This window comes from Leptodactylus fuscus, chromosome 1, assembly GCF_031893055.1.
Source record: "Leptodactylus fuscus isolate aLepFus1 chromosome 1, aLepFus1.hap2, whole genome shotgun sequence".
Lineage (NCBI taxonomy): Eukaryota > Metazoa > Chordata > Amphibia > Anura > Leptodactylidae > Leptodactylus > Leptodactylus fuscus.
Window position 1 is genome coordinate 330,308,791 of NC_134265.1, and position 26,252 is coordinate 330,335,042.

Sequence of the window (26,252 nt, forward strand, 5' to 3'; positions counted from 1 at the left end):
CTTCAGCACAAGCCAAGTACAACCTGAATATCTCAAATTTGGGGGGTTTTAACAAAATTGGGGATTTGCCTTGGCCCTGATCACATCAAGGTTTCATTGTTATGGTTTCCTGGCCATATTTCTCCTATGCAAAAAAGCACATCTTGTAATGTTCTTAAAAGGTATCTGGCAGTATAGCTTCCATGAGTAATAACTGAGGTACAGCACTACATAGAATTGGGTAACGGCTACCCAGCAACTTTGGTAAATGGAGTTACACTCCGAACTCCGAGGTGCTGCAGCTGTGACTCGGAGTCACAAAAAGACTGGACAGTGCATTAATTTTTTACAACTTGCATCGCCATGTGACCCTCGCCGTATAAGAAAACATGCTAGGAAATTACTAATCTCCCATGCAACAGACAAAAGTGTGGGGTCTGATTTTGTGCAAAATTTTCAATAATGTAAAAAATTTAGCACCTTTTTTCGTTGCCTGGTTTTTGGTTATACAAGCTATGAAAAAAGTTGCAAAATTTTGTGAAAAAATTGTGACATTTGGAGTTTTGCCCCCCACACGCGACTTTCTTCAAAGTGATCATGGGAGGATCATTGACTCCATCAGATTTATCATTTTTTACACCAATTTTTAAGGATCTGGCGTAGAGTTTGGAGGATGTGCCGAATTTATGAGAAGGCGTGCACAATGTCATAAAGTAGATGCGAACTTCATCAGGACGAAGGTTACCAAGACCGGGGTGGAACGTCGTATAGTCAAGTAGACACATATAAGTTCTGATTCTTAGAGGAAATTTCTGTGGATCTTAAGCTTGTCCTTTATATTACAGAACAACTTCCAGTGCTCTCGCTCTGCTCGGTATTATATATGGAGAGACCTCTACGAAGGATTGTAATTTTTGTTGCTTTTGAGAGTGCAAATTGGTGCCATTAAATTATTCAAAGGCCGATCCCAAACTGCACAAATGCCATCTGTGTACCGTAATGATGACAGCTCGTCCTAGGCCCTGGTATTGAGTCATACCGCCATGTGAACTTTAATAAACATGCGGAGCTCCATTTTCTCTGGAGATTAGAAAGAGCCTATAACTAGATATACTCCAGCTTCTTCCAAATCATACAGACTTCTTCTTTGTGTCCTCTACGGAAATGTCTCTGGCTGGTAATGAGGACAAAGCTGGAGCTGTGCGGGTGCAGTGCACACACCGGCCCCTATTACACAGATGTATGTGCCCAGGTGTAATGGTAATAGGCAGCGGTGGTCATTTATAAGCGTACATGTGTAGTCTGCACTATAGAGATGAGCGCTCGGAGACTAGATCACAGCACAAATGACGTAGCCCAAAAATGAAAGACATGTAACCTGTGCCATAGAGATGTCTGATCAGAAGCAACAACACAAGTAATAATCAGGTATCTGACTATCTATCTATCTATCTATCTATCTATCTATCTATCTATCTATCTATATCCTATCTATCTATCTATCTATCTATCTATCTATCTATCTATCATCATATCTATCTCCTATCTATCTATCTATCTATCTATCTATCTATTGATCTATCTCATATCTATCTATCTACTGTATCTATCTATCATCTATCTATCAACTGTATCTATCTATCTATCTATCTATCTAATCATCTATCAACTGTATCTATCTATCTCATATCTCTATCTATCTATCTATCTATCTATCTATCTCATATCTATCTATATCTATCTATCTCCTATCTATCTATATATCTATCTATCTATCTATCTATCTCCTATCTATCTATCTATCTATCTATCTATCTCATATATCTATCTATCTATCTATCTATCTCATATCTATCTATTTATCTATCGATCTATCTAACTATCTACAGTATCTATCTATCTATCTATCTATCTATCAACTCTATCTATCTATCTATCTATCTATCTATCTATCATCTATCTATCTATCTATCTATCAACTGTATCTATCTATCTATCTACTGTATCTATCTATCTATCTATCTATCTATCTATCTATCAACTCTATCTATCTATCATCTGTATCTATCTATCTATCTATCTATCTATCTACTGTATCTATCTATCTATCTATCTATCTCATATCTATCTATCTATCTATTCATCTATCTCATATCTATATATCTACTGTATCTATCTATATCATATCTATCTATCTATCTATCTATCTATCTATCTACTGTATCTATCTATCTATCTATCTATCTCATATCTATCTATTTATCTATCGATCTATCTAACTATCTACAGTATCTATCTATCTATCTATCAAATCTATCTATCTATCTATCTATCTATCTATCTATCTATCTATCTATCTATCATCTATCTATCTATCTATCTATCTATCTATCTACTGTATCTATCTATCTATCTATCTCATATCTATCTATCTATCTATCTATCTATCTATCTATCTATCTATCTGTCTGCAGATCTCTTGGGCACAGGTTTTAGCAGATACTCCCCTCTTCCTATAGCTGATCCTCTCTTCACACATAGTATCCTGATGCTGTCTAGAGATGAGCAATTGACGATCAGACACAAATTTTTAAAAAGTTTTCAGTTTCATTCAAACCTGAAATTTGGGGGGTTCATCACTCCGAACCAGAAGTGCAACTATTATAATTATTATTATTACAGTGGCATCCCTAAAAATTACCAATAAGGACATGTTCACACAAACGGATTTGGAGCTGATTTTGAGGCAGACTAGACTTCAATGTGGCCATGCAGTACAAAAACTTACCACTACAAATTGTACAGTGCGGCCCCCACCATATAAATATTCCCGGGAGCTGCACTGCTCACAAACAGCAGATCTGCGGGTCCTGGGTGTCGACCCTTGCAAACATAATATTGATGGCCTACTCTAGGGATATTAAGAGATTGAATGACCCCTTTGATCAGCAAAAAATGCTAGGGCTGGCGCTCACTTTACGGTTTACCATTTTCGCACACACATCTTGACCAGGAGACCATTAAAGTGTCACGTATAAGGTACCTTATAATCCATTGGCATCCAAGAGTTATTTGAGAGCCACAAACCTATTTCATAAATTATTCTATTCTATTAAAAATGTTAATTTTTGAGAGTATTTTTATCTGAAGTCGTAATACAACCAAACCATCCATGCACGGAAACATCACATCTATGCAAAGATATAAAAAACTATTTACCTTCAGCCCCCCACATACTGGGCAAGCAGAAAAAAGGGCCCTGGTAATGCCAGGCTGCGGGCTGCAGATCTCACAGGTCTCACTTGTCCCTGCAGCTGCCAAGTCACTTCCTTTTGGTTCCATTCCCTGTGGTTGCACCTTTGTAGCTGTCCACTTTGGAACAAAATCCACATATGTCTCATCGCCTGAGTCTTTGCTTTCTTGGAGTAATGATGCAGTTTTTGGGTCAACATGGGGCAGCAACAGCTTAGTGTCACTAGTACTTGGAGTTCCTTGTGCCTGGTCCTTAGGTAATGTGGAATCTGAAGTCTTGGGTTGAGGTTCTCTAGCAGCTGCCTGTAAAACACTTCGAGGTGTGTCGTATAGATGTCTGACGGAGGCAGGAATCTGATATTCAGACCCTCTCTGTGGATCTGGATGCTGACATGTACATAAATTCTGATCTGTGGCCATGGCCAATGGTAAGCTAATGAGTGACCCAAACTCCTCACCATGGCAAATGTCCAGGCTCTCAGCATAGGAAGAAAAGCTTCCAGAATAGGAAGAATGACTACCAGTAGCTATCCCACTGTCAGAAGAGCTTTGGCGACCTATCTCCTGCAAGTGTCTAGATGGTGCAGGCTTAGGAGGCGGCTTGGAGGCCCGAAGGGCTTCAGCATAAGCTTTATCTTCTCCAAGATGAATGCCCTTCGCAGCTGCCATGCCATGACTTTCAGCAGAAGTGCTGGCCGAGGAAGGATCTGCCCAGATAGTCAGCCGGCTTCCGGCACTGGCATCTGAATGGCTGGTGTCTGAAGAGGAGCTGGACAAACTTTTGTCATCCCCTGCAACGAAGGAAACTTTTTGTTTATTCCTCATTCTAAACACAAACAACTGAACATCTTGTTCCTTACAGCCCTGAGCAGTATGACGGGGCAATAACAATAAAATTACAGAAGATACACTGTATCAAACAATAGTAGTTAAATGTAGTTGCCATCTACTCTTCAATGACAAGGAATGAAACAGCTGTCAATGACAGCCGCTCTAGTCTTTATTTCCTGCACCAAATCCAAGAGCAAAAAGAGAGGTATGGGCAAAAATATCTAATAATGAAATATTAGTGTTATTAAACCACTGTTTAACAAGAATTCAAGGAATATTACATTATGTTGCTAGGATGTGATGGTAGGGTCTGACCCTTGGGCCCCTCTGATTGTGATAATGAAGGGGCCATAACACTCACACTCACATTGTATTGGGGGACTGCAGCTCAGCCTGCTAGAATTCCCTGCACAGCGAGGTCGTCTGGAACACCACTGTTCAGGAAATACTGGATTTTTGGTGGCCTCTGAAGTCAGGCACAGTCTAGCAATTTACCATCACTTTATAAGATTAGAATACCCCTTTGAAGAGGACCTTTCACAAATTCCAACTCTTTACATCCTTCATTGAGTACTGCTCCACTGATTATGATGTAATTGTTGTAATTTTTTCTCTAGTCCCCACCATTCCTGAACAATAAGTGCAGTTAGTTATGCTTTCTACTATCAGGTGGGTGGTCCTGGACAGGGAGACCGCCCACCTTACAGTAGAGTAAGCAGTATTTTGATGCAACTAACTGCACTGATTGCTCAGGAATGGTGGGGGCTAGAGAAAAATTTCCCACTATGTTAGGCTGGGTTCACACGGAGTATTTTGGTTCGTAATGTGGAACGTAGACGCCGCGGGAGCTTTTGTGGGCCATATACGCTCCCATTGTTTTCACCGGTATACGTGGTGCTATTTTGCGGCTGTGATTTTGCGACGGCCGCAAAATAGCGCCGCGTATACGGTACCGGCTCCCATTGAAAACAATGGGAGCGTATGTGGCCCACAAAAGCTCCCGCGGCGTCTACGTTCCACATTACGAACCAAAATACTCAGTGTAAACCCGGCCTTAGAGTCAGTGGAGTTGCACCTGTTAAAGGATGCAAAGAGCTGTGCTGTCCATGACAAGGTGACATAGGCCACTTGGTAGTCAGCATAGCAAATATTTCAATTGTTAGCTGCAATGGTTGGCCACTGTTACAGAATATTCCTTATGCCGTTGGCTAGGTGGCTTATAGCAGTGCGGCTCAGCTGTCTTGTTGCCATGGTCAGCACAGGCTTCACTTGTGACCTAATAGAGATATCTCCAGAAAGACAGTAGTAAAACAAGTAACCTTTTTGCTAGGTTGGGGTACATGGGGTAATGCTGAGCTTTCAGTTGTCTGGAGTTACACTTCATGGTAGACAATTCCTTTTAATATTCTCTAATCATGATGTGCTATGGACAGAGGCAATGTAATAAGAATTCCTATCACACATTTATGTTGCATTGCTATTCCCTGCTCTGTTTACTGCTCCATACAGAGTCTAACCTCTTTGTATGTTAGCATCCCACCGTGACATCCGACACATACAGTACAGCAGGGGAACGTAATATGGGATTTGCTCTCAGCCTTTAGCAAGAATAGGAGGTTATGGCTATTGTTCTATTCATTTCATTCCTCTACCATAGGGATGCTTCATACACTGGCTATTTACCAATAATGGAGATGATATAGAATACGCCAATGCCTGGGCTTAATCTCTGACTGCTAGGGCTGAAACCTTATTATACTGCATTTCCATTACTCCTTATTGTAATTCTTTGCATGCTGGAAAGTAGGTGTAGTAATGCCGGATCATGAATTTCATTTCATGTGTCAATATAATAGGAATATTTTAATTAGACATGTAATTATTGTGTGTGAATATGAATGAGCTGCGCAATAAAAGTTCCCATGAAATACATAGGCTGTCAACCGTTCCGTTTGTTCATACTGTATGCTCTACTGGGTCTTAGGGAATACTGGTGCTCCTTGTGGAGATCCGGCTAGTGTAGGTAAGTTCTACTGGCAGTCCTTTACTACAAAAGCATGTCTCTCTAGTGCCACCTATGGGTAGCTATAGGTAAAGCAGGTTTGGCTAAAATCCATAGTCATGTTTGAAGGCTCTTCAAAGTGGGCCTAACATCGTCTCCACCAATTCCAACTCTTTGCCTATTTCAATAGGCTCTGCTCTACTGATTCTGGCAGAGTTGTAATTTTTACTTTAGCTCCTACCAATCTTGAGCTTAATATCTTATATGCTAAATAGGTTTTCTATTGCCAGGTGAGCGATCCTGGACTAGAGTAGGTAGCCGGGGACCACCCACCTGACAGTAGAGAGTCTAATTAACATATTGGCTGCCGAAATTAACAGAAATGATTGCTCAGGAATGGTGGGGGCTAGAGAAAAAATTCCAACTGCACCAAAATCAATGGAATGGATACAATTGATAGACGTATAGAGTGAAGATGATGATGAAAGGTCCTCTTCGAAGTGGTTTTCCAACTTATTTTAACATTTTCCAGGGAGTAGATAAATCTGTAAATGAAAATAAGAACAATACTTTCTTTCTTAAACCACCCAGCAATGTCCGTCTAGCCCCTAAACCTTATAGTCCTGGCTAAAATCTATAACATTAGGTCCTTTCATGTGAGCCTTTAGCTAATCATTGGCCTCAGTAGTCATGTCTTGCTCATGACTAATGAGGCCAGTGATTGGTTGAGTGGTTACGTAAAAGATGGACATGACATCACAACTTGGCAATGGCAATGCTGGAGTTGATGGACCTTTAGAAGGAGAGTGGTGGTGGTGGCGGGGTGGTCTTATCCAGGCTTATCTTATTTTTACATTTTGCAGGACACCTTCAATGAATGATGTTCCCTTAAAACCAAGTATTTCCAGTAAAATTGTGAAGATCCCGCACCAATAATACCCTTCTCAATCACAACCATGTTGAAAATTGAACATCAATGTTACTCATGACACCAAGAATTAAAAGTAATGCCTTATAAGTGACCCAACTCATTGTAACTTACCTCCAAGACTATGATGAGAGAGCAGGCTGAGTCGTTTCTCCAGTTGTAGGGTCTCATGTGCCACCCTTTCTTCCATGTAAGCAGGGTTTAGATTTGGATCTTTAAAAAAGAAAAAATGTGGTCAGGTTTTCGTACTATGATATATGGGTCTTATAATGTGGGGTCTCGAGTATGAATTACATTTCCTAATTTTATGAGCAGCTCTGCTCTTCAGTTCAGAATACAAACTTAACAATATATGCATAATGCATAATGGGTAAAATACCTAATAGTTAAGATACATTTAATATTTCTGGCATGATTTTTCTCTGATTCCCAGTCCTCGCCACAGTTCTTTAAAATGTCTACCATATTCTCATACTACACTATGTAGTTGGTGCTTTGGTAGTCTGAGAAAACCCCTTTAGAGGTTATTTACAAACAAGATGGTACTGGCAATTGGAATAACTATACTACAAATATTAAAAAGGTGATCACAAGGTTTTTCAAACAATACATTATGCATTTCTTATGAAATTTTTATTGTGAATCAGAGACTTTCTTAAATAATAATAGCAACTGCTTCAATGCAAACTTTCCTAGACTGCCCAACCCCACTGACTACAAGTTACTGGCAGCAGATTATGATTTTGGTTATCAAACTGAGCACCAATAACAGTCTATTATACAATTATCTATAAAGAAAAATTGAGCAGCTTTTGGATTTCTTTTCATTTCTGCAATTGGGGGCTCGTTCGGGACAGAAATCCCCATTGCTGAAAAAATGAAAATCTGCTAATACAAGTGGAGCAACACTTTAATTTGATTTGTCCCCTGATAATTAAATTCAATACAGTAAACTATCTTCCCCTACATCCACATTGTTTGGAATCTCATTGTTTAAAACATAACACTGTCATAGAGAATATGTCCGCCAACTATTAAAAAGATGTAACAAGAAAAGTATACACTTATGCCTTATTCACACCTTATTCTGTGTGACATCCATTTATTCAACAGAGGTCATTTAAAAAAGAATAAGGGCTGGCTTTACGAGCGCTCCCATTGAAGTGATTGGGAAGTGTTTAGAAGCGCTCGTGTGTACGGCTCGGAATGAGCCGAGCGCTTACGCCGTGTGAAGGGGCCCTGATAGTGAATGGGTTTTACACTGCCATGTGAACAAAACTAATAATGTATTGACATGTTGTTAGGTCAGTGAAGAATGGAATTGTCATGTGCATAAGGCCTAAGTCATAATGTATCATTATTATTGTCAGAAGTATTTTATTGTATTTTTGTTATTTTTATTTTTAGTAATAATTATATTAAATATAATGATTATATTTATTACTGTTGACGTAGTTACAACTGCTATTTTTTACAATATTTGTTTATTTTTTTCTTGTTTTCCTATTATTATTGTTACGATTACTATTAGAACACTGCTTATTAATCTACGCAATGGATATTTCTGACATTCTAAACACGAAATAAAATAAATGCAATTACAACCAGCTCCTGCATTGAGCGCTATAAATAGCAGGTGGTAATTCTTCCTGAATGTTCCGTTCTTCATTTATTTACTTTGCACACCCCCCTGCCTGCTCCATGTGCAACCTTATACCCTTTAGGATAGTGAGACTCCTGTATACATATATATACATATTTATAATTGGCTTCTGAGTGCATTCTCGGGAACACATGTAGTTCTCATAGAAGACTCCAAATTAATACTTAATACTATTAAAGGCAAAAACCAGATCCATACTTAGATGATTTTAGTTGTTGTTTTATGCAAAATAGGACATAGTAGTGGCTTCTGTTCACTGCAAGACATCAATTCTTATGTTCTCTTAGCTTTATAGTACATGAAGTTCCATAAGCCATGTGCTTTCTCACATTAGAATATGCATTCAGCTTCCAGAATTTAAGATTTTCTGCTCAATAGCAAAAGAAGTTGTTCGGCTGCTCGAAATATTGCTGAACATTACTAGAAATAATTTGTTTACGTGATTGTTTTGGACTCAACCTTCTATGACCTTTCAAGGGAGAGAGGTTGAGAGGAAAAATTGTCAGCCATACAGTATAAGCTATGATGAAATATGGATATATTATACAATGTCCAGAGTTATGTGTCTAGGTAGGAAGTTTCTTATCGTTAGGAGTTTCGTCATTCTTGGGTGTAGTTAGGAGATGGGGCCTTTGCATATTGTGCACGGGTTCCTGTATAACTAAAATGCACAACCTACGAAGTCCTGTGAAATTGGCTATAAGGGTTATGCACCGGCTAATGTTAATTTAATGAGTGGTCATCTAATTAGCAAATCTGGGTTCCCCCTACGCCCAACAGCAGCACAACTGGGGTAATCCTGCCCCTATGAGCTGTTAGGACAGGTGGAATATCTAATTACCTAACAGCAATCAACCCCTATAAGAGGTCAGAGGACCAACTCCCCTTTGTGTTTTTTTCTGTCCTGTGGGACAGGACAGGTGGATGGGGGAGAGGTGCTCTGGCCTCTTACAGGGGTCCCCTCTCCCCCCCCCTAAGTTTTTTACCTTGCTGCGTGGTCCGGATGAGTCTCTCCCCCTGCTCCGGTCCGGGTCCCCGCTGGAGCGTGTGCGGCGGCATCGCGGACGTCGGATACTGCAGGTGCCGGCAGGTAGGAACTTTCGTCGGCCGGCAGGGCCTGGGAACTAGTTTTTTGGTTCCCGGGTTCCGCCCGAGCCAGGGACCGTTTCCGGGGAAACCACGCATGCGCAGACCGTGCGGCCAGAGTTACATGCCGCGGCTGTCGGATGACAGTGAAGATCAGCAGGTAAGCCACTGCTGGTGAGGTAACCCCCCCCCCCCCTAGTGCTCAGGGAGGGGGGGTGAATAACTTTAAGGCTAATAGGAGGAAGTAGCTCGGACCCAGGTGGCGGGGGCGTGGCTCCGCCCACTGTCCCTCCCCCAGCCGGCCTATTTAAACCCCCCTCCACCACAAGATGGTACCTGTCGCTCCGGTTACAGGTACTTCTGAAGCATTGCTGCCTCAGGATTCAAAGCTCAAGAGCTGGAACTGCTAGTTCGTGCTATCAAGGTTGGTGGAGGGGAGAGTGGGCTGGGGCTGTAACTGTGGTCCGGATTTTTTATATAGTGCTCCTTGGGTTCTTGTCGCTTTCCTTCCTCCCTTTAGTATGTCCTCCTCATCATCCTCGACCCTCCCTCGGAGGAAGACCACGGCGAAGAGGAGACATTTGTCTTGTGCCCAATGTAAAATTCCCCTCCCTGATGCCTGTGAATACAGGTATTGCCAGGGATGCAGAGCGCCTCCCTCTGAGGCTACCCCGATCAGAGAGATGGTCTCCTGGGTTAAGGACTTCGTTTCCCAGTCCATGAGAAAGGTGGACGAGACCATTTCCCACCTCGCCAAGAGGCCCCGGCTGGAGGCTTCGGAGCCCTCCCTCCCGCCTCTTGAGAGGCTTCACATCGGGGAGGTTGAGTCCTCTGAGGAGGACCCTGTGGAGGTGGAGAAGGAGGTGTTTCCCCTCGACAAGATGGGCAGACTTTTCAGAGTCCTCAGATCATGTGATCGGGAGGCAGGGGAAGGGCCAAGCAGGAGGGCTAAGTCCTTTAAGGCTAATACTGACCTGGTCCAGGTAATGGAGGGCGAGTGGAAGCGACCCGAGAAAGCATTTACACCTTCCGCTAGATTCAGGGCACTCTTCCCTATGTCAGAGTCCCAGCAGGGTGTCTGGGGACCACCGCCTAAAGTTGACGTGGCAGTGGCCAAACTATCCCGCCGGACAGTCCTGCCAGCCGAGGACGGCTCAAGCCTGCAGGACCCGTTGGACCGCCGCGTAGAGGGGTCCCTGAGGCGGGCATACTCTGTCGCCTCGTCACAGGCCTCCGTGGCCATATCGGCTAATGAGGTGGTCTCTGCCCTACAGGCCGAACTATCTTCCCTTGCTAGGGACATAGACACGGGGGTCCACCGGGACGACCTCCTATCGGCTATGACCGATATTAATTTACTGGTGGACCACTTGGCTGAATCCTCCAGGTCGCAACTAAAACTCGCTTCCAAATCTATGGCCCTCACCACTGTGGCCAGGCGACCGTTGTGGGTTAAACCATGGAGGGTGGACAACGCCTCCAGACTAGGGCTTTGTACCCTGCCCTTTGAGCCAGGTAGGCTTTTTGGTAAAGCCCTGGACAAAATCATGGAGGATCTGGCGGACACTAAAACCAAAAATCTGCCGCAGCCGCCTGAAAGGAGAAGAACTGCCTTTCGGGGCCGAGGATCCTCCACCAGAGGCTTCAGGGGGCGTGGACGCTCCACTCCCCAGGGCAGAGGTAGAGGACGCGGCACTTTCCGCGATCGTAAGAAGGATCCCTGACCCATCAGTGGTCTGCCATCCTGGGAGAAATCGGGCCCGTCCATCTAGGGCCCCGACGCAAAGGTCCCAGGGTCATTTGCTACATCAAGGCTCCACCGGCCGAGAGAACATCTTGCCCTTTTTAGGGCCCCAAACAACTTCATCTTTGAATACCCGTCCAGAAGGAACTCTCTCTAGACTTCTTGGTTTCCAGAATCCTGGGCGAAGGACTCAGGTTCATCTTCGACCTAGACCGCTCCCGCCACGGGATGCGGTTTCCTTAAGGGACCTTCAGGCCAGGTATACTCGCAGGTTCTCTCATAGCTCGGCCCAGGACCTTAGATCAAAGGGACGAACACCCAGATGGAAAACCTTGTCCTCAAATTTCCACCCTCCCAGACGGCAAAACTTCAGCCCCCCCTATTTCCAGGGGAGTAGTATCCACGGGTCTTCCCCCAGCCCCCTAGTAAGGCTGGGGAGCCCTTTAATGGGACAGAGGGCTTCTCTAAGCCAGGATCAAGGAAGACCCGTTAGGATTTTTTACGATTCCATCAAATCTAATCCAGTTCCGGGGATTCACCAGGGACTCTCCTACCTGGAGGCACCTTCTCTATGTCAAGAAGCTGCGAGTCCGGAATCGCTGTCCCTAGGGACTAAAAAAGCCTATCCAGTGAACCATCAGTGCCCGGCCATGATTGGCCCGGCAGACCCATCTTCGCGATGGCAGGTCCTCGGTCAGGTTTACCTAGACCCTGTTGACCACAGATGCCTCCCTGTCCAGGGGAGCTCATCTGGGGGAGACCCTGGTACAGAGCACCTGGCGTTACCTGAAGAGAACGCGCTTACCCAGCTGGCGAGAGATTACCAGAGCTCAAGTGAAGCTTCTGACGTGGACTATACAGTTTCGGGCGTAAAGGACCAGGACGGACAGCCTGATCATAGCCAATTACGGTCATTCCAGACGGAAGATGAGAGCCCTCTCCACGTTACCAGACGCCAGGATCCTCATCTATTCGGATCTATGAATCTCCCAGCGGCCAGCGGTTCAGATTCCAGGTTACAGTCTGCGGGACTGACTCACCAGAATGTGGATGACCTTAGCCAGGTCATCCCCCGACCAGGGTGCTCTCCACTTTCCTACCAAAGGATGAGGTCTCCCCGAGGTGGATCTGATGGCCACCTCAAACAGCGCCGCAATAGAGGAACGTTGCTCCCCAGTTCGGGAAGACAATCCTCCGGCGCTGTATGCCCTGTCAATACCGGGGAGGTTCAGACGGAAGTGCGTCTACCCTTATCAACTGAGGATTCGGAAGGTATTGACAAAACGCAGGCAGAACCAGAGCTTGGCAAGGAGCTCGCCATTCTGGTTAGAAAGGGCATGGTTCACCGTCTTCACTCTCATGAGACGGAGGAACACCTGGAGGCTTCCACCAGTGTAAACTCTGGTAATCCGGAACAGTCGGCCCTATCAAGGCCTGAACAGATGCAACCTCACTGCCTGGAGGGTAGCCAGCCTTTAGCTGGCAAAAGAGGATTATCCCAGGGAGTGCTAAGAACTTTGGCGCACTCAAGAGCGGAGTCAACTAACCAGAGCTACCGGAGGGTCGCCCGAATCTTTCAGAACTGGTGTTCGAGTAACCAGCGCGACCCTGATAGGAATACAGTCTTGGAGTTCCTACAAGACGGCCTGGAGAAGGGGCTAGCACCTGCTACCTTGAAAGTCCAAGTCTCAGCTCTGTCCGCTCTCCTGGAGACCCGGCTAGCACTAGATCCTCTGATTAAACAATTTCTAAGAGGGGCTAGTAGACTTCGTCCTCAGGTGCAGTCTCCGGTCCCGAGCTGGGACCTGGCCGCAGTTCTGCAGGGGCTCTGTGCGCCCCCCTTCGAGCCCCTAGCTGAAGTGGATTTGAAGTACCTAGCATACAAGATAACTTTCCTGTTGGCAATAACCTCCGCCAAGAGGGTCGGTGAGCTACAAGCCCTAGCGGCTTCTGAGCCATTTACAACCTTCTTTCCAGACAGAGTGCAACTAAGGTTCGTCCCAGGATTCTTGCCAAAGGTACCCACACCTCAGAACATTAACCAGGCAATCGTCTTACCAGCGTTTTTCCCCTCTCCCACCTCTGAGGGGGAAGAAAGGATGCACAAGTTGGACTTGGTGAGAGCGTTGCAGATTTATCTTGAGCGGACTGCGTCCTTTCGGAAGTCGGAGAATTTGCTGATCAATGTGTTTGGCCACACCAAGGGGACCAAAGCATCCAAACCAACTCTATCAAGATGGATTAGAGAAGCCATTATCTGCTCCCTACGTGCTCAGGACCTCCCGGTACCAGACCTTATCCGTGCCCATGCCACCCGAGCAGTGGCGACATCATGGGCCGAGAGACGTTTTCTTTCCTTGGAACAGATATGTGCAGCGGCTTCTTGGAGTTCTCAGCTAACTTTCGCCAAACATTATAGACTTGAGTGGCGAACAAGGGAGTCCACAGCATTTGGACATTCAGTATTGGCATCAGCTTGCCAGGATCACCCGCCCTAGGGTAAAGCGATACTTGCTAAATCCCCAGTTGTGCTACTGTTGGGCGTAGGGGGAACAAAAGATTGTGAATGACAATCTGTTTTCCCTTAGCCCAAACAGCAGCACAAGGCTCCCTCCCTATGCTGTAATTGTACTATTTGTTTGTACTATGTCATATTACTCCTGTTAAATAGATGTCTAAAACTTTTTACTTGCTACTAACACAAAGGGGAGTTGGTCCTCTGACCTCTTATAGGGGTTGATTGCTGTTAGGTAATTAAATATTCCACCTGTCCTAACAGCTCATAGGGGCAGGATTACCCCAGTTGTGCTGCTGTTTGGGCTAAGGGAAAACAGATTGTCATTCACAATCTTTCGTTCCTGACCATTGCAGACCTTGCAGCAGTGGATTTGGCTGATCAAAAAGTCTATATGATGATCAAAGAAATATGATGACAGGGGCAACATGGTGGCTCAGTGGTTAGCACTGGAGCCTTGGGTTCGAATCCTGCCAGGAACAACACCTGCAAGGAGTTTGTATGTTCTCCCTGTGTTTGCATCGATTTCCTCCCATTCTACAAAAGACATACTGAAAGAAGAAAAAAATGTATATTGTGATCCCTATATGGGACACACAATCTACAATATATATGAATAGATAATCCCCAGAATCGGAATACAGTGAGTTAGTGTGATTCAGATTCCCAACACAAGCCTGCATCAGCTATTGAAGACATATGGGAAACTTTAACTACAATGGGTGGTGAAATTGAACAGGACTTTCCTACCAAACACAAGGGGTGACATAGCAGGAGATGATACAAGAGATAATAATTGGGTAATGGGACAACAATCTCTTGATGTATATAGTGATGGATGTATATAGTGATGTATATAGTGATGAAGCAGAACCAGTAGGCGCTATATTTTGGGGTTTGCGTTAGAAATATTTCTTTATGTACTTTATTGGATGGATCGGGGCATATTTTGGAGAAGCAAGGACAAACTTTTTATGATGTTTTATGAAGTTTGCAGACTATGGAAAAGAAATCAGATTTGTTCACATTTGTTTAGACGGTATAAACTTAAGAAAAGTCATTTTCATATCGTACCCATGAGGATCGCGGGTAATTCCATTCATTAAGTGTTACACGGTAACAAAAGAAAGTGTCTGAAAGAGTCTAAAATTATGTTACATTGTTGTATTGCTAATATTAACCTGGCAGCACGGGGCGCAGACCGAATGGGCCTTTCGTTGGAGAGATGCCACGAACGATGCAGTCAAATAGAAAACTGATCTGGTCTCCTTCTGTACAGGAGAGGAAAAACACACCGGCCCCTGTGAAAAGAATACCATACAAAATGATTAATGATTCACATATGATCAGACATTTCACCAAAACAAAACCACAACAGTTTCTTTCTTTGACCCTTCTTTGATCTATCTCTATTCTTGGAATGTTCCCAATAGGTCTGCATTAATAAATATACTATAGAGGTCAGTATGATTCCTGTGTTAGTAGATTTTGTATCACTATTTATTTCTATCTTATGCTTTTAAATTTTTATACTCAGTTAATTTGTATGGTAATATGGATTTGCATAAAAGAGTGACACAATGTCTATGGTAAGGGAACATGTACCTCTTATAGCAGTGTCCCTATAAAATAAAGTTATTACATATAGGTAGAATATGGCTGTAATATTCAGATTATCTGAGGTCTAATAGTGTGGAGGCAGGGTTGGCAATTGATATGTGACCTAGGGAGGAAGGGGGCCACCATGCTGCTCTCAAAACACTTTGACCACTTTTGGGTAGTGTGGTGGCTCAGTGGTTAGCATTGCTGCTTTACAATGCTGGGGTCCAAGGTTCAAACCCGAGCTAGGGCAATATCTGTATGGAGTTTTATGTCTTCTCTGTGTTTGCATGGATTTCCTCTTGGTACTCCAGTTTACCCCCACATCCTGAAAAAAATTGGCTAAACTGACCATTCTGGGTGTTGGGGTAGCTTCCCTACTCTACAATGCTCCTGTACTTTGAGTCCCTTGTTACAAATGTTTGTCATTGTCCAGGTCCTAGACGCTGAGGGAACCCCCAAAGGCATTATTACAGCATGATAACACACCAGTATTATACATATCACATGGTAAGTGTGGGCCTGAATTCTGCATTGAAGACCAGTAGTAGCTATGGTTTCACCTCTGCCCTGTCAGGAGATCATTAACCCTTAAATAAAAAAGCAGTCAGTATATAGCTAAGTAAGGCTGAGGCCCCACATTGCGGAAACGCAGCTTCTTTTGTTGTAGATTTTGCTGTGTTTTTTTGAACCAAACCTAGGTGTGATTATAAAAGAAATGGGAAATATATAAGAAGCTCCTACACTTCTACCTTCTTCTCAATCCACTCTTGACTTTGGCTCAAAAAACTGCAACAAAATCTGCAACCAAAAAAGTTGCGTTTCTGCAACATTGGGCCTTAGCCTAAGGGAGGCTGTTGAGAAAAATGTGACCTGAGGTTATTGTTTTGTTTAGTTTTTTCAATTCTTCAAATGAATTTCCTTAAAAAAATAACAAAGGCTTTTCCCCCGAGAGGTTGGCATACATATCCACTTCCTTCTCCTGTTTCTCTTTCTCTTCCTCTTATTTCTTGGTGGCAGCTGTCTTTGGCCGGCCCCTGCCACCATAGAGTTTATCCTTTCTGCAGTGAAGGGGAATCGGGGGCAAGCGTCGTAGACATACCCTGAGAGAGGGAGCATGTCCGCGGCCAGAGCCAAGAAAGTGAAGCTGGCCACCAAGTCCTGCCCGCAGTGCAACCATCAGGTTCCAGTTGCCTGCAAGTCTTGCCCTTGTGGATACATCTTCATTAGCAGAAAACTTCTACATGGGAGACAGACAGAGAGGGTGCCCACGACCTCAGAAAACCAGTCTGATCCCAAGAGGTGGGGAACAGAGAGAATAAAGAGAGAAAGGATAAACTCTACGGTCAGTAAAGACTTGGAGGATAGAAGAAGGTCCCAGTCCAATAGCCTTTCAGATCCAATATGTTGTGGCAGGGATCCGGCCAAAGACAGCTGCCACCAAGAAACAAGAGGAAGAGAAAAAGAAACACAAGGAAGTGGACATGTATGTCAACCTCTCGGACAAAAAAGCTTTTTAGTTTTCAGTGGTGTTGGCAGAGATTAACAGAAAAATAGTCTTCAAAGAGCCTAAACTTGCTTTGCAGCCCCTTCATTTAAGAGTTGGTAAGGGTTCCAGTAGATGGTTTCCCACCACTTAACAAGTGATGGCTCACATCCTAGAGATCCTATCCTAACTATACGGATAGTAGCCTAGGGCTTTGCAGGACTGAAAGTTCTGTCTAGTAGAACAATGTCGATAGAGTACACAAATGGTACAATCTGCCAAAAAATTATATTTTTGGCTCTTGCTACCACTGATTGTTTACGGACATGAGAGAAACGAGGGGCTAATGTCCACTGGGGCTTTTCTTTCTCTAACAAAATGGTGTCTTTGTGTTAAAAATTAACTTCTGAGAACTTGCAAAGCTAGGTCGACGGCCAAGTCACCACCAGTTCCCCAGTAGGACGTGTCAAACAGAGGGGTTACTTTAAATAACTACAGTTCCAGGTTTGTAGTGGCTCAGGCTTTCCAGAAAATGAAAACCCAGACATATCACTCATGGCCCCTCATTGTGACAGGGGAATAGATGTTCATCTCATTTACCTTCTAGGAGTCATCTCAACTATTCAAGCTGCCATGCTTAAATAAAGTAACAAGCTGTGCCAACCGCATGACAGCCGGTATAATTAGCAATGTTTGTTACTGCGTTGTACATAGGTTAGATGACCGCAGCACATAATTCACCATTTCTATTTGCGTTTTATATGACCTAAATATGAAGAGTGGTAACAACAACAAGACTGTAAAGGTATACACTAGCAACAACTAATGTTGCATTATCTGCTCGCCAGGCCGATTACTCCGGACGCCTCATGGTCTAGAAGACAGAGCATGTCTTATTATGGGAACTTCTCCTCTTCCCATGGGTAGCTTAACTGTATGAAACTGTTCTTTATATCTTCAGACGAATGTTTTGTATTCTTAGGCCCGGTTCACATCTGCGTTCAGGTCATTCCGTTCCCCTGTCCGCATGAAATAAGCGCAAGCAGGACTTTTCCAAGTGGAAATCACACGGACCTCATTATAGTCTATGGGGTTACCTAAGGAAGCATATGGACCCCATAGACTATAATGAGGTCCGTGTGGTTTCCGCTTTGAAAAGTCCTGGTTGCACTTGTTTATGCGGATAGGTTTTCGTTCGAGGGGTCAAATGGAAAACCAATCGCAGATGTGATCCAGGCCTTAATTTTGTCTAGTGGTTGAGTGTAAACGTAACAAATATGTATCACATTGTTCCTCCTGATCTCTGCTCCCCACTTTTTATAAAAGTCGGAGGAGCAAGGAGCGAGGTCACCTTAGCAAGACAGATTTATTATAACTCACACCAAGATTCCTACTCCAGTCTTAACTCATTCCCTCTCTGGCGCGAGATACATCTGAATTATAAAGAGGTTCCAACCACTTAATAATTCTGGTGCAACTTGCAAGGCCCCATGGTCAATATTGACATCTACACCAATCAGGGACCGGCGCAGATTTCAGGGGTAACTCATGCAGTTTTATGGCATGAGTTACAGTAAATCTGCCAGACCAAGACAAGCCCACATCCCCTAGCATAAAAGTCCAAACTATAATGTTATTTATCCCATATGATGAACTTCATTAAAAAAAAAACCATATACATGAAATGTGATTATTGTAGTATTTTGGTCATCTCATCTCCCTACAAACAAGGAATAACAAATGCTAAAAAAGTCTTATGTACTACAAAACACTACCAATCAAAATTACAGCTTGACCTACAAAAAAAGAGCCCTTATATACAGTAGGTCCGCCATTTAGTAAAAGTTGTAAAACATAACAAAAACTAAGTGATACAATGTCATTTTTTATGTCACAAAAAAATGAGGAAATTGCAGTTTTTTTACTCAGTCCTCAAAAGCTACATCAGAATGCTATCTAAAAATACTAGTCACAAAAAAACAAGCCCCAAAATGGCTATGCCATTAGAAAAATAAAATAATAAGTTCTGGTTCCTGAAAAGTGGAGATGGAAAAACAAAATAATTCATTGAAGCCTTAGGGTAAGTTTACACGGGGTTTTTTGGATCAGAACCTGAGGCGGAGGCCGCCTCAGTTTGCGATCCAAAAACTGGGTAGCCACGACTGAAAGCTGGTGCACTGCACTGGCATCCAGCTGCGCACTCCGCTCCAGATTAGGCCCAATGAATGGGCCTACTCCGGAGGAGGGAGTGTCTTCAGGCCGAACCGCAAAGCGACTTGGCCTGAAGAATGAGCATCTCGCTTCTTTTTTCCAGGAGCCGGAAGAAACGGCTCCCGGAAAATAGACCTGAGCGGTTCTCATTGATTTCAATGGGAGCCATCTTTTGGTCAGGGTTTTGAGGCGATTATGGCCTCCAAACCCTGACCAAAAAACTCCTTGTGAACTTACCCTTAATACCCAAAAGAAAAACATGGTTACTTTCCTCCAGCACCAATCCATACTGTGATCAGCTCCATTGAAGTGAATAGAGCTGAACTGCAATACCACTCACAACCTGCAGACAGTTGTGGCGCTGTTTCCGGAAGGAGGCAGCTATGTTTTTCTGATCCTTTAAACATAAGCAATACGTAATTCAGACTTAGAGCAAGAAATCCTACTCAGTGTTAATAAAGATAAACCTCATAAAGTGTGCGCATGTTATACACCTCAATAACCCCTTTGTATTCTGGATATTTCTTTTATATAACACGCTAATATTCTTACAATAGCTACCATTCAATGTATATGGCACCTGCTGTTCACAGCAATCCTATGTTCTTTGTGAGTAGGTAATGCATAGTAATAACCCGTTCTATACCCTGCATTATGTCTTCCATTAGTCTCTACTACTCTCAGCATAATAAATGGACTATGTGCCCCCTATGGCAATTACTATTACAGTATACCCATAAATTATTCTAAGTAAACTCAATTCACAGGCTTTAATGCAATAACAATATAACTTGCTCGTAAACATGTACGCTTTATTGGCATGCTATTGTAGAGCTGCAATGGTAATAATGTAGCAGAGGAGGGTTTGAGAGACGGCACAAGTCATTTTAATATCCCTTTGTGTTACCGCTGCTTTAATGTTCTTATTACAGGTATGGTTGTTATCCATGGATTGCCTGCAGCCTAAGTTACTTGTCTATCATATATTGCAAAATTTTGGCTGCTTGTATTTTTATAGTTTCATGGATATAGGCAAAATATAGTTTGTATAGTTCAAAAAAAATTCAATAGCGTATATAGCAAAGGAATTGAGCAGGTACCATAGATACTGTTTGTAAAAATTTAGCAGGATGCAAACACTAACATTTTCACCATACAGTCACCATACAGTCATGGCCAAAAGTTTTGAGAATGATACAAATATTAATTTTTACAAAGTCTACTGCTTCAGTTGTTCTAATGGCAATTTGCATATACTCCAGAATGTCATAAAGAGTGATCAGCTTAACAGCAATTGCTTGCAAAGATGAACTTTATCCCCCAAAACACATTTCAACATCATTGCAGCCCAGCCTTAAAAGGACCAGCTAACATCGTTTCAGTGATTGCTCCATTAACACAGGTGTGGGTGTTGATGAGGACAGGGCTGGAGATCAATCTGTCATGATTAAGTCAGAATGACTGGTCTCAAGGAGGGCAGCAAAGAAGCCACTTCTCTCCAGAAAAAACATCAGGGACAGACTGATATTCTGCAAAAGGTACAGGGAGTGGACTGCTGAGGACTGGGTTAAAGTCATTTTCTCTGATGAATCCCCTTTTCGATTGTTTGGGACATCTGGAAAACAGCTTATTCGGAAAAGACGAGGTGAGTGCTACCACCAGTCTTGTCTCATGCCAACTGTAAAGCATCCTGAAACCATTCATGTGTGGGGTTGCTTCTCAGCCAAGGGAATCGGCTCTCTTACAGTCTTGCCTAAAAACACAGCCATGAATAAAGAATGGTACCAGAATGTCCTCCAAGATCAACTTCTCCCAACCGTCCAAGAGCAGTTTGGCGATCAACAATGCCTTTTCCAGCATGATGGAGCACCTTGCCATAAAGTAAAGGTGATAACTAAATGGCTCAGAGAACAAAACAGAGAGATTTTGGGTCCATGGCCTGGAAACTCCCCTGGTCAATCATCAAGAGACGGGTGGACAAACAAAAACCTACAAATTCTGACAATGCAAGCATTGATTGTGCAAGAATGGACTGCTATCAGTCAGGATTTGGTCCAGAAGTTGATTGAGAGCATGCCAGGGAGAATTGCAGAGGTCCTGAAGAAGAAGGGTCAACACTGCAAATATTGACTTGCTGCATTAACTCATTCTAACTGTCAATATAAGCTTTTGTTACTCATAATATGATTGCAATTATATTTCTGTATGTGATAAAAACATCTGACAAACACACATAAAAACCAGAGGGCAGCAGATCATGTGAAAATATAAGATTTGTGTCATTCCCAAAACTTTTGGCCATGACTGTACAGTCAATGGTGTCCGTCCACTGAACTTTGTGTCATATCACATATATTCCATCTCAGACCCTATAATATATGTGTAAGGAGGAGGAGCAGAAAGAGTGCTGGACACCACAAGAAGGCCCAAAAGAAGTGAAGGAAGATGAATATTTGTTTATTTTTTACACCCATCCACCTCATCCCCGGGGCTCGACCTATTATACTCTGGGGTCTGAGGAGAATATAATAGTGTCAATTCCACTTTAAAATAAATTCAGCTGTGATTGCCTTAGACAGCTAGACTTTGGATAGATAGATTCCTACAAGCCCTATGAGTGTTCTACACTATGTTTTATAGATAGGTTCCTTGGAGCCCTGACAGTGTTCTACACTATGCTTTATAGATAGGTTCCTAGGAGCCCTGACAGTGTTCTACACTATGTTTTATAGGTAGGATCCTAGGAGCCCTGACAGTGTTCTACACTATGTTTTATAGATAGGTTCCTAGGAGCCCTGACTGCGTTCTACACTATGTTTTTATAGATAGGTTCCTAGGAGCCCTGACTGCGTTCTACACTATGTTTTTATAGATAGGTTCCTAGGAGCCCTGACAGTGTTCTACACTATGTTTTATAGATAGGTTCCTAGGAGCCCTGACAGTGTTCTACACTATGTTTTATAGATAGGTTCCTAGGAGCCCTGACAGTGTTCTACACTATGTTTTATAGATAGGTTTCTTGGAGCCCTGACACTGTTCTACACTATGTTTTATAGATAGGTTCCTAGGTGCCCTGACAGTGGTCTACACTATGTTTTATAGATAGGTTCCTAGGAGCTCTGACAGTGTTCTACACTATGCTTTATAGATAGGTTCCTAGGAGCCCTGACAGTGTTCTACACTATGTTTATAGGTAGGATCCTAGGTGCCCTGACAGTGTTCTACACTATGTTTTATAGATAGGTTCCTAGGAGCCCTGACAGTGTTCTACACTATGTTTTATAGATAGGTTCCTAGGAGCCCTGACAGTGTTCTGTACTATGTTTTATAGATAGGTTCCTAGGAGCCCTGACAGTGTTCTACACTATGTTTTATAGATAGGTTCCTAGGAGCCCTGACAGTGTTCTACACTATGTTTTATAGATAGGTTCTTAGGAGCCCTGACAGTGTTCTACACTATGTTTTATAGATAGATTCCTAGGAGCCCTGGCAGTGTTCTACACTATGTTTCATAGATAGGTTCCTAGGAGCCCTGACAGTGTTATATACTATGTTTTATAGATAGGTTCCTAGGAGCCCTGACATTGTTCTACACTATGTTTTATAGATAGGTTCCTTGGAGCCCTGACAGTGTTCTACACTATGTTTTATAGATAGGTTCCTTGGAGCCCTGACAGTGTTCTACACTATGTTTTATAGATAGGTTCCTAGGAGCCCTGACAGTGTTCTGTACTATGTTTTATAGATAGGTTCCTAGGAGCCCTGACAGTGTTCTACACTATGTTTTATAGATAGGTTCCTAGGAGCCCTGACAGTGTTCTACACTATGTTTTATAGATAGGTCCCTAGGAGCCCTGACAGTGTTCTACACTATGTTTTATAGATAGGTCCCTAGGAGCCCTGACAGTGTTCTACACTATGTTTTATAGATAGGTTCCTAGGAGCCCCGACAGTGTTCTACATTATGTTTTATAGATAGGTTCCTAGGAGTCCTGACAGTGTTGTGCACTATGTTTTAAGTCAATTTTAAGGTTCGTACCTAACTTGTTTGACCTGAAACAAATCTTTTACCTGAGCTACCCAAATCCAAAACAAAATAGATGCTTAGAGGTTTGCCTACCTCTATCCACTGATTGTAATTGCGATCTCTATAGTTACGCCGATGAGCAGCGTTCACCTAAACAACTAGTCTGTTTATCAGAGATGTTACTTATAGGGAAAAAAAAACTGTAAAAAAAAAAGTCTTTTTGACCTTTTGAAGGACAAGATATGACCAAATAATCAAGATACATTTAAAAAATAAAAAATAATTTTAAAATTTTTTAAATTTTTCCTTTCAATTCTCTGCTTTCTAAGTGTAGTCTAAAGGATACTTCATAGAAGCTAGATTCCATCCACCAGCTCAGGGAGAACTGAAAATTTGAGCTAGAGCCTGCAGAGTGAAAGTCATATAATGGCAGGAAATGGTTTTACTTCTCCCACACAGTGCTAATGATTTATGCAACGTTTGTTTGTTAGGTTACATATGCATTAAGTCCAAAAATATGTGTGACATTAAAGGGTTAAAACTGCTAAACATATATTATATAACCGTAATAAGATACTGTCTTTTTGTTCTAACTACTAGATCCATATGGAGTCCAAAATAGAACACAATTCCATGCACCTAGTCATATGACGGCCATGAGGACTTGCCAAGAAGAAGCAAACAATACAGAGCTATGTGCTGCCTGCCAGGAGCCAGAATCCAGATTTATGTGGCCCCTGTTACTAGCTACTGTGAACGCCTGCAGTGCTTCTGAATACCATTGTTCTACACTTTTTGCACCAACTAAAGAGGAGTAGGGACTCTGAAGACAACGTACAGAGAACAATGACTTCTGAAACCACCAGGGTCGCTTACTGCAGACATTCTCTTTTGGGATTCCCCAACATTTTTGTTCCCTACTCTTATGTTAAGTGACGATACCAGTTGTCAGACAGATATTCACAGGTTATAGGATCCAATGCTGGCTTGTCATGCTCTGGTTTGCAGCGTGGTGGTGAGCTCTGGAAATAGGCCCAGAACATCTTAGTCCAAGCTGTGACGAAGAACCTCAACATTTGTCTGACGTGGAAGATGAGGAATTTGTGAATCGGGTTTCATGAGTCAGTCATTAGATAGATTTATGCCATCTCTAAGTGAGCAATTCCCAGAAACACCTTGTCATTCGAATGCATTGAACTTGAATTTGGTTAAAGGCTTTGTATTTTAGAAGTGAAACTGAGGACTTATCTTTTGATGGCCAAACATATGAAGAAACAGTACCTGTTCATTAAGTTTGCAAGGTAATCTATTCTAAAACCATGGTCATAAATATGAAGCCATGACCCTTTTACAGCTATAACAGCCCACATTCTGTCATGTCTGGGAATTCGTGCCCATTCAGCCAAAAGAGCATTTGTAAGGTCAGGCACTGATGTTAGATTAGAAATGGTGTTCCAATTCTAATCTAACATATATTGAGATAAATTGGAACACAAGTGGTGTTCCAATTTATCCGAAAATATGTTGGTTGGAGTTGAGATCAGGATTCCAGACCAAACTCATCATACCATGCTTTTATGGTCCTGGCTTTGTGCACTGGGGCATAGCCATACTGGACAGGAAAGGCCCATCCCCAAACTGTTACTACAATGTTAGAAGCATACATTTGTCTAATATTAAGATCGTATGGTCATCAGATCCTATATTTCAGAGAGTAAAATCAAAGGAATAAATGAGGCCAAGTCAAGGTCAATCCAAGAGTTACCGGTTAAAGCCAAAATCAGTAAGCAAGAAAATATCTAGCAAACAAGCCAAGGTCAGGAATACAGATGTCCACAACTACTTCTGAGCACGGGAACCTAACTAGTCATAATTAACAAATAGCAGGCACATGACGAGTTCAGAACAGATTTAAAATATCCCTCCTTAGCTGCTGATGGGTTCAGCATCTCAGAGCTCTGAAAGCTGCAAAAAGCTTCATATGACAGCATGGTAACCTTAAAGGGGTATTCCCACGTCGCATACTCACCAGTCTTCGCTGCTGTAAAATCTTCTTTCTTCCAGCTTTGTTGCATCATTGGTGGGCGGGGTTACATATGCAAAGCCAGCGGCGAGATGATGTTGCTTCTATGCCGCTGGCTCTGCGTGCGCGCTCATAGATGGTGAGAGCAGTGAGTTATCTAGCCTTCACAATGCCAATACAGACCCGGCATCCGCTGTAATAGAAAGGTGGATGCCGGGGAGGGTTAGACGCCGACACAGGTGCCTGCAACATTGCTACGCTCCTGCCCTGCATGAAGCCAGCAGCGGCAGGAGGGATGCTGCTATTCCGCTCCTCCGCCCCTCCCCCTCCGGAATAGCAGAATCGCTCCTGCCGCTGCTGGCTTCATGCAGGGCAGGAGCGTAGCGATGTCGCAGGCCCCGGCACCTGTGCCGCCATCTAACCCTCCCCGGCATCTGCCTCTCTATTACAGCGGATGCCGGGTCTGTATTGGCGGCCCCTTCCCCCAAAGTGTAAACTACCCCCCCCCCCCCAGGCTCACTCCCATGCACTTAGCCCCTCCTCCCTCAGCCCTTAGAGCAGGCAGATGCATCACTTGACTTTTGACCAGATAAGTCAAGGGCTGTGTCATAATGAATTGAATAAAGTAAGATATTGGACAAACAAAGCAGTTTTGCTGAAGCAGTGTATTTAGGAAAAGTCTTACATCCACATTAACAAGCAGTATAGATAGGATCCTTGTGATGGGACAATCCCTTTAAGGCAACAACAGGGAGCAGTGCTGCAGTGAACAGAGCACACATTGAGTTTCCTAATAGATGGTCATTGTGACAGAAACCAATGGAACCTGTTATAAGTCAATGGGACACCAACTATGACATATCACACACCGGGCTTTCCATCATTATTAATTTCCTGCTTCTATAA

At 43.1% G+C, this 26,252-nt stretch overlaps 1 protein-coding gene and 1 pseudogene across 3 annotated transcripts in view; one reads left to right on the forward strand and one right to left on the reverse strand.

Annotated features, from left to right (window-relative positions):
• DOK7 (docking protein 7) overlaps positions 1 to 26,252 on the reverse strand; it is an 86,602-nt gene that overhangs the window by 24,583 nt on the left and 35,767 nt on the right. For all 3 annotated transcript variants that reach the window (XM_075261096.1, XM_075261094.1, XM_075261095.1), the window contains exons 5-7: positions 15,182 to 15,301; positions 7,107 to 7,205; positions 3,199 to 4,022 (exon numbers count right to left, since the gene is read on the reverse strand). In XM_075261096.1, coding sequence (XP_075117197.1) covers positions 3,199 to 4,022; positions 7,107 to 7,205; positions 15,182 to 15,301 — 1,043 coding nt within the window. The remainder of the gene's footprint in view (positions 1 to 3,198; positions 4,023 to 7,106; positions 7,206 to 15,181; positions 15,302 to 26,252) is intronic.
• LOC142193308 (UPF0547 protein C16orf87 homolog) lies at positions 16,717 to 20,263 on the forward strand (annotated as a pseudogene).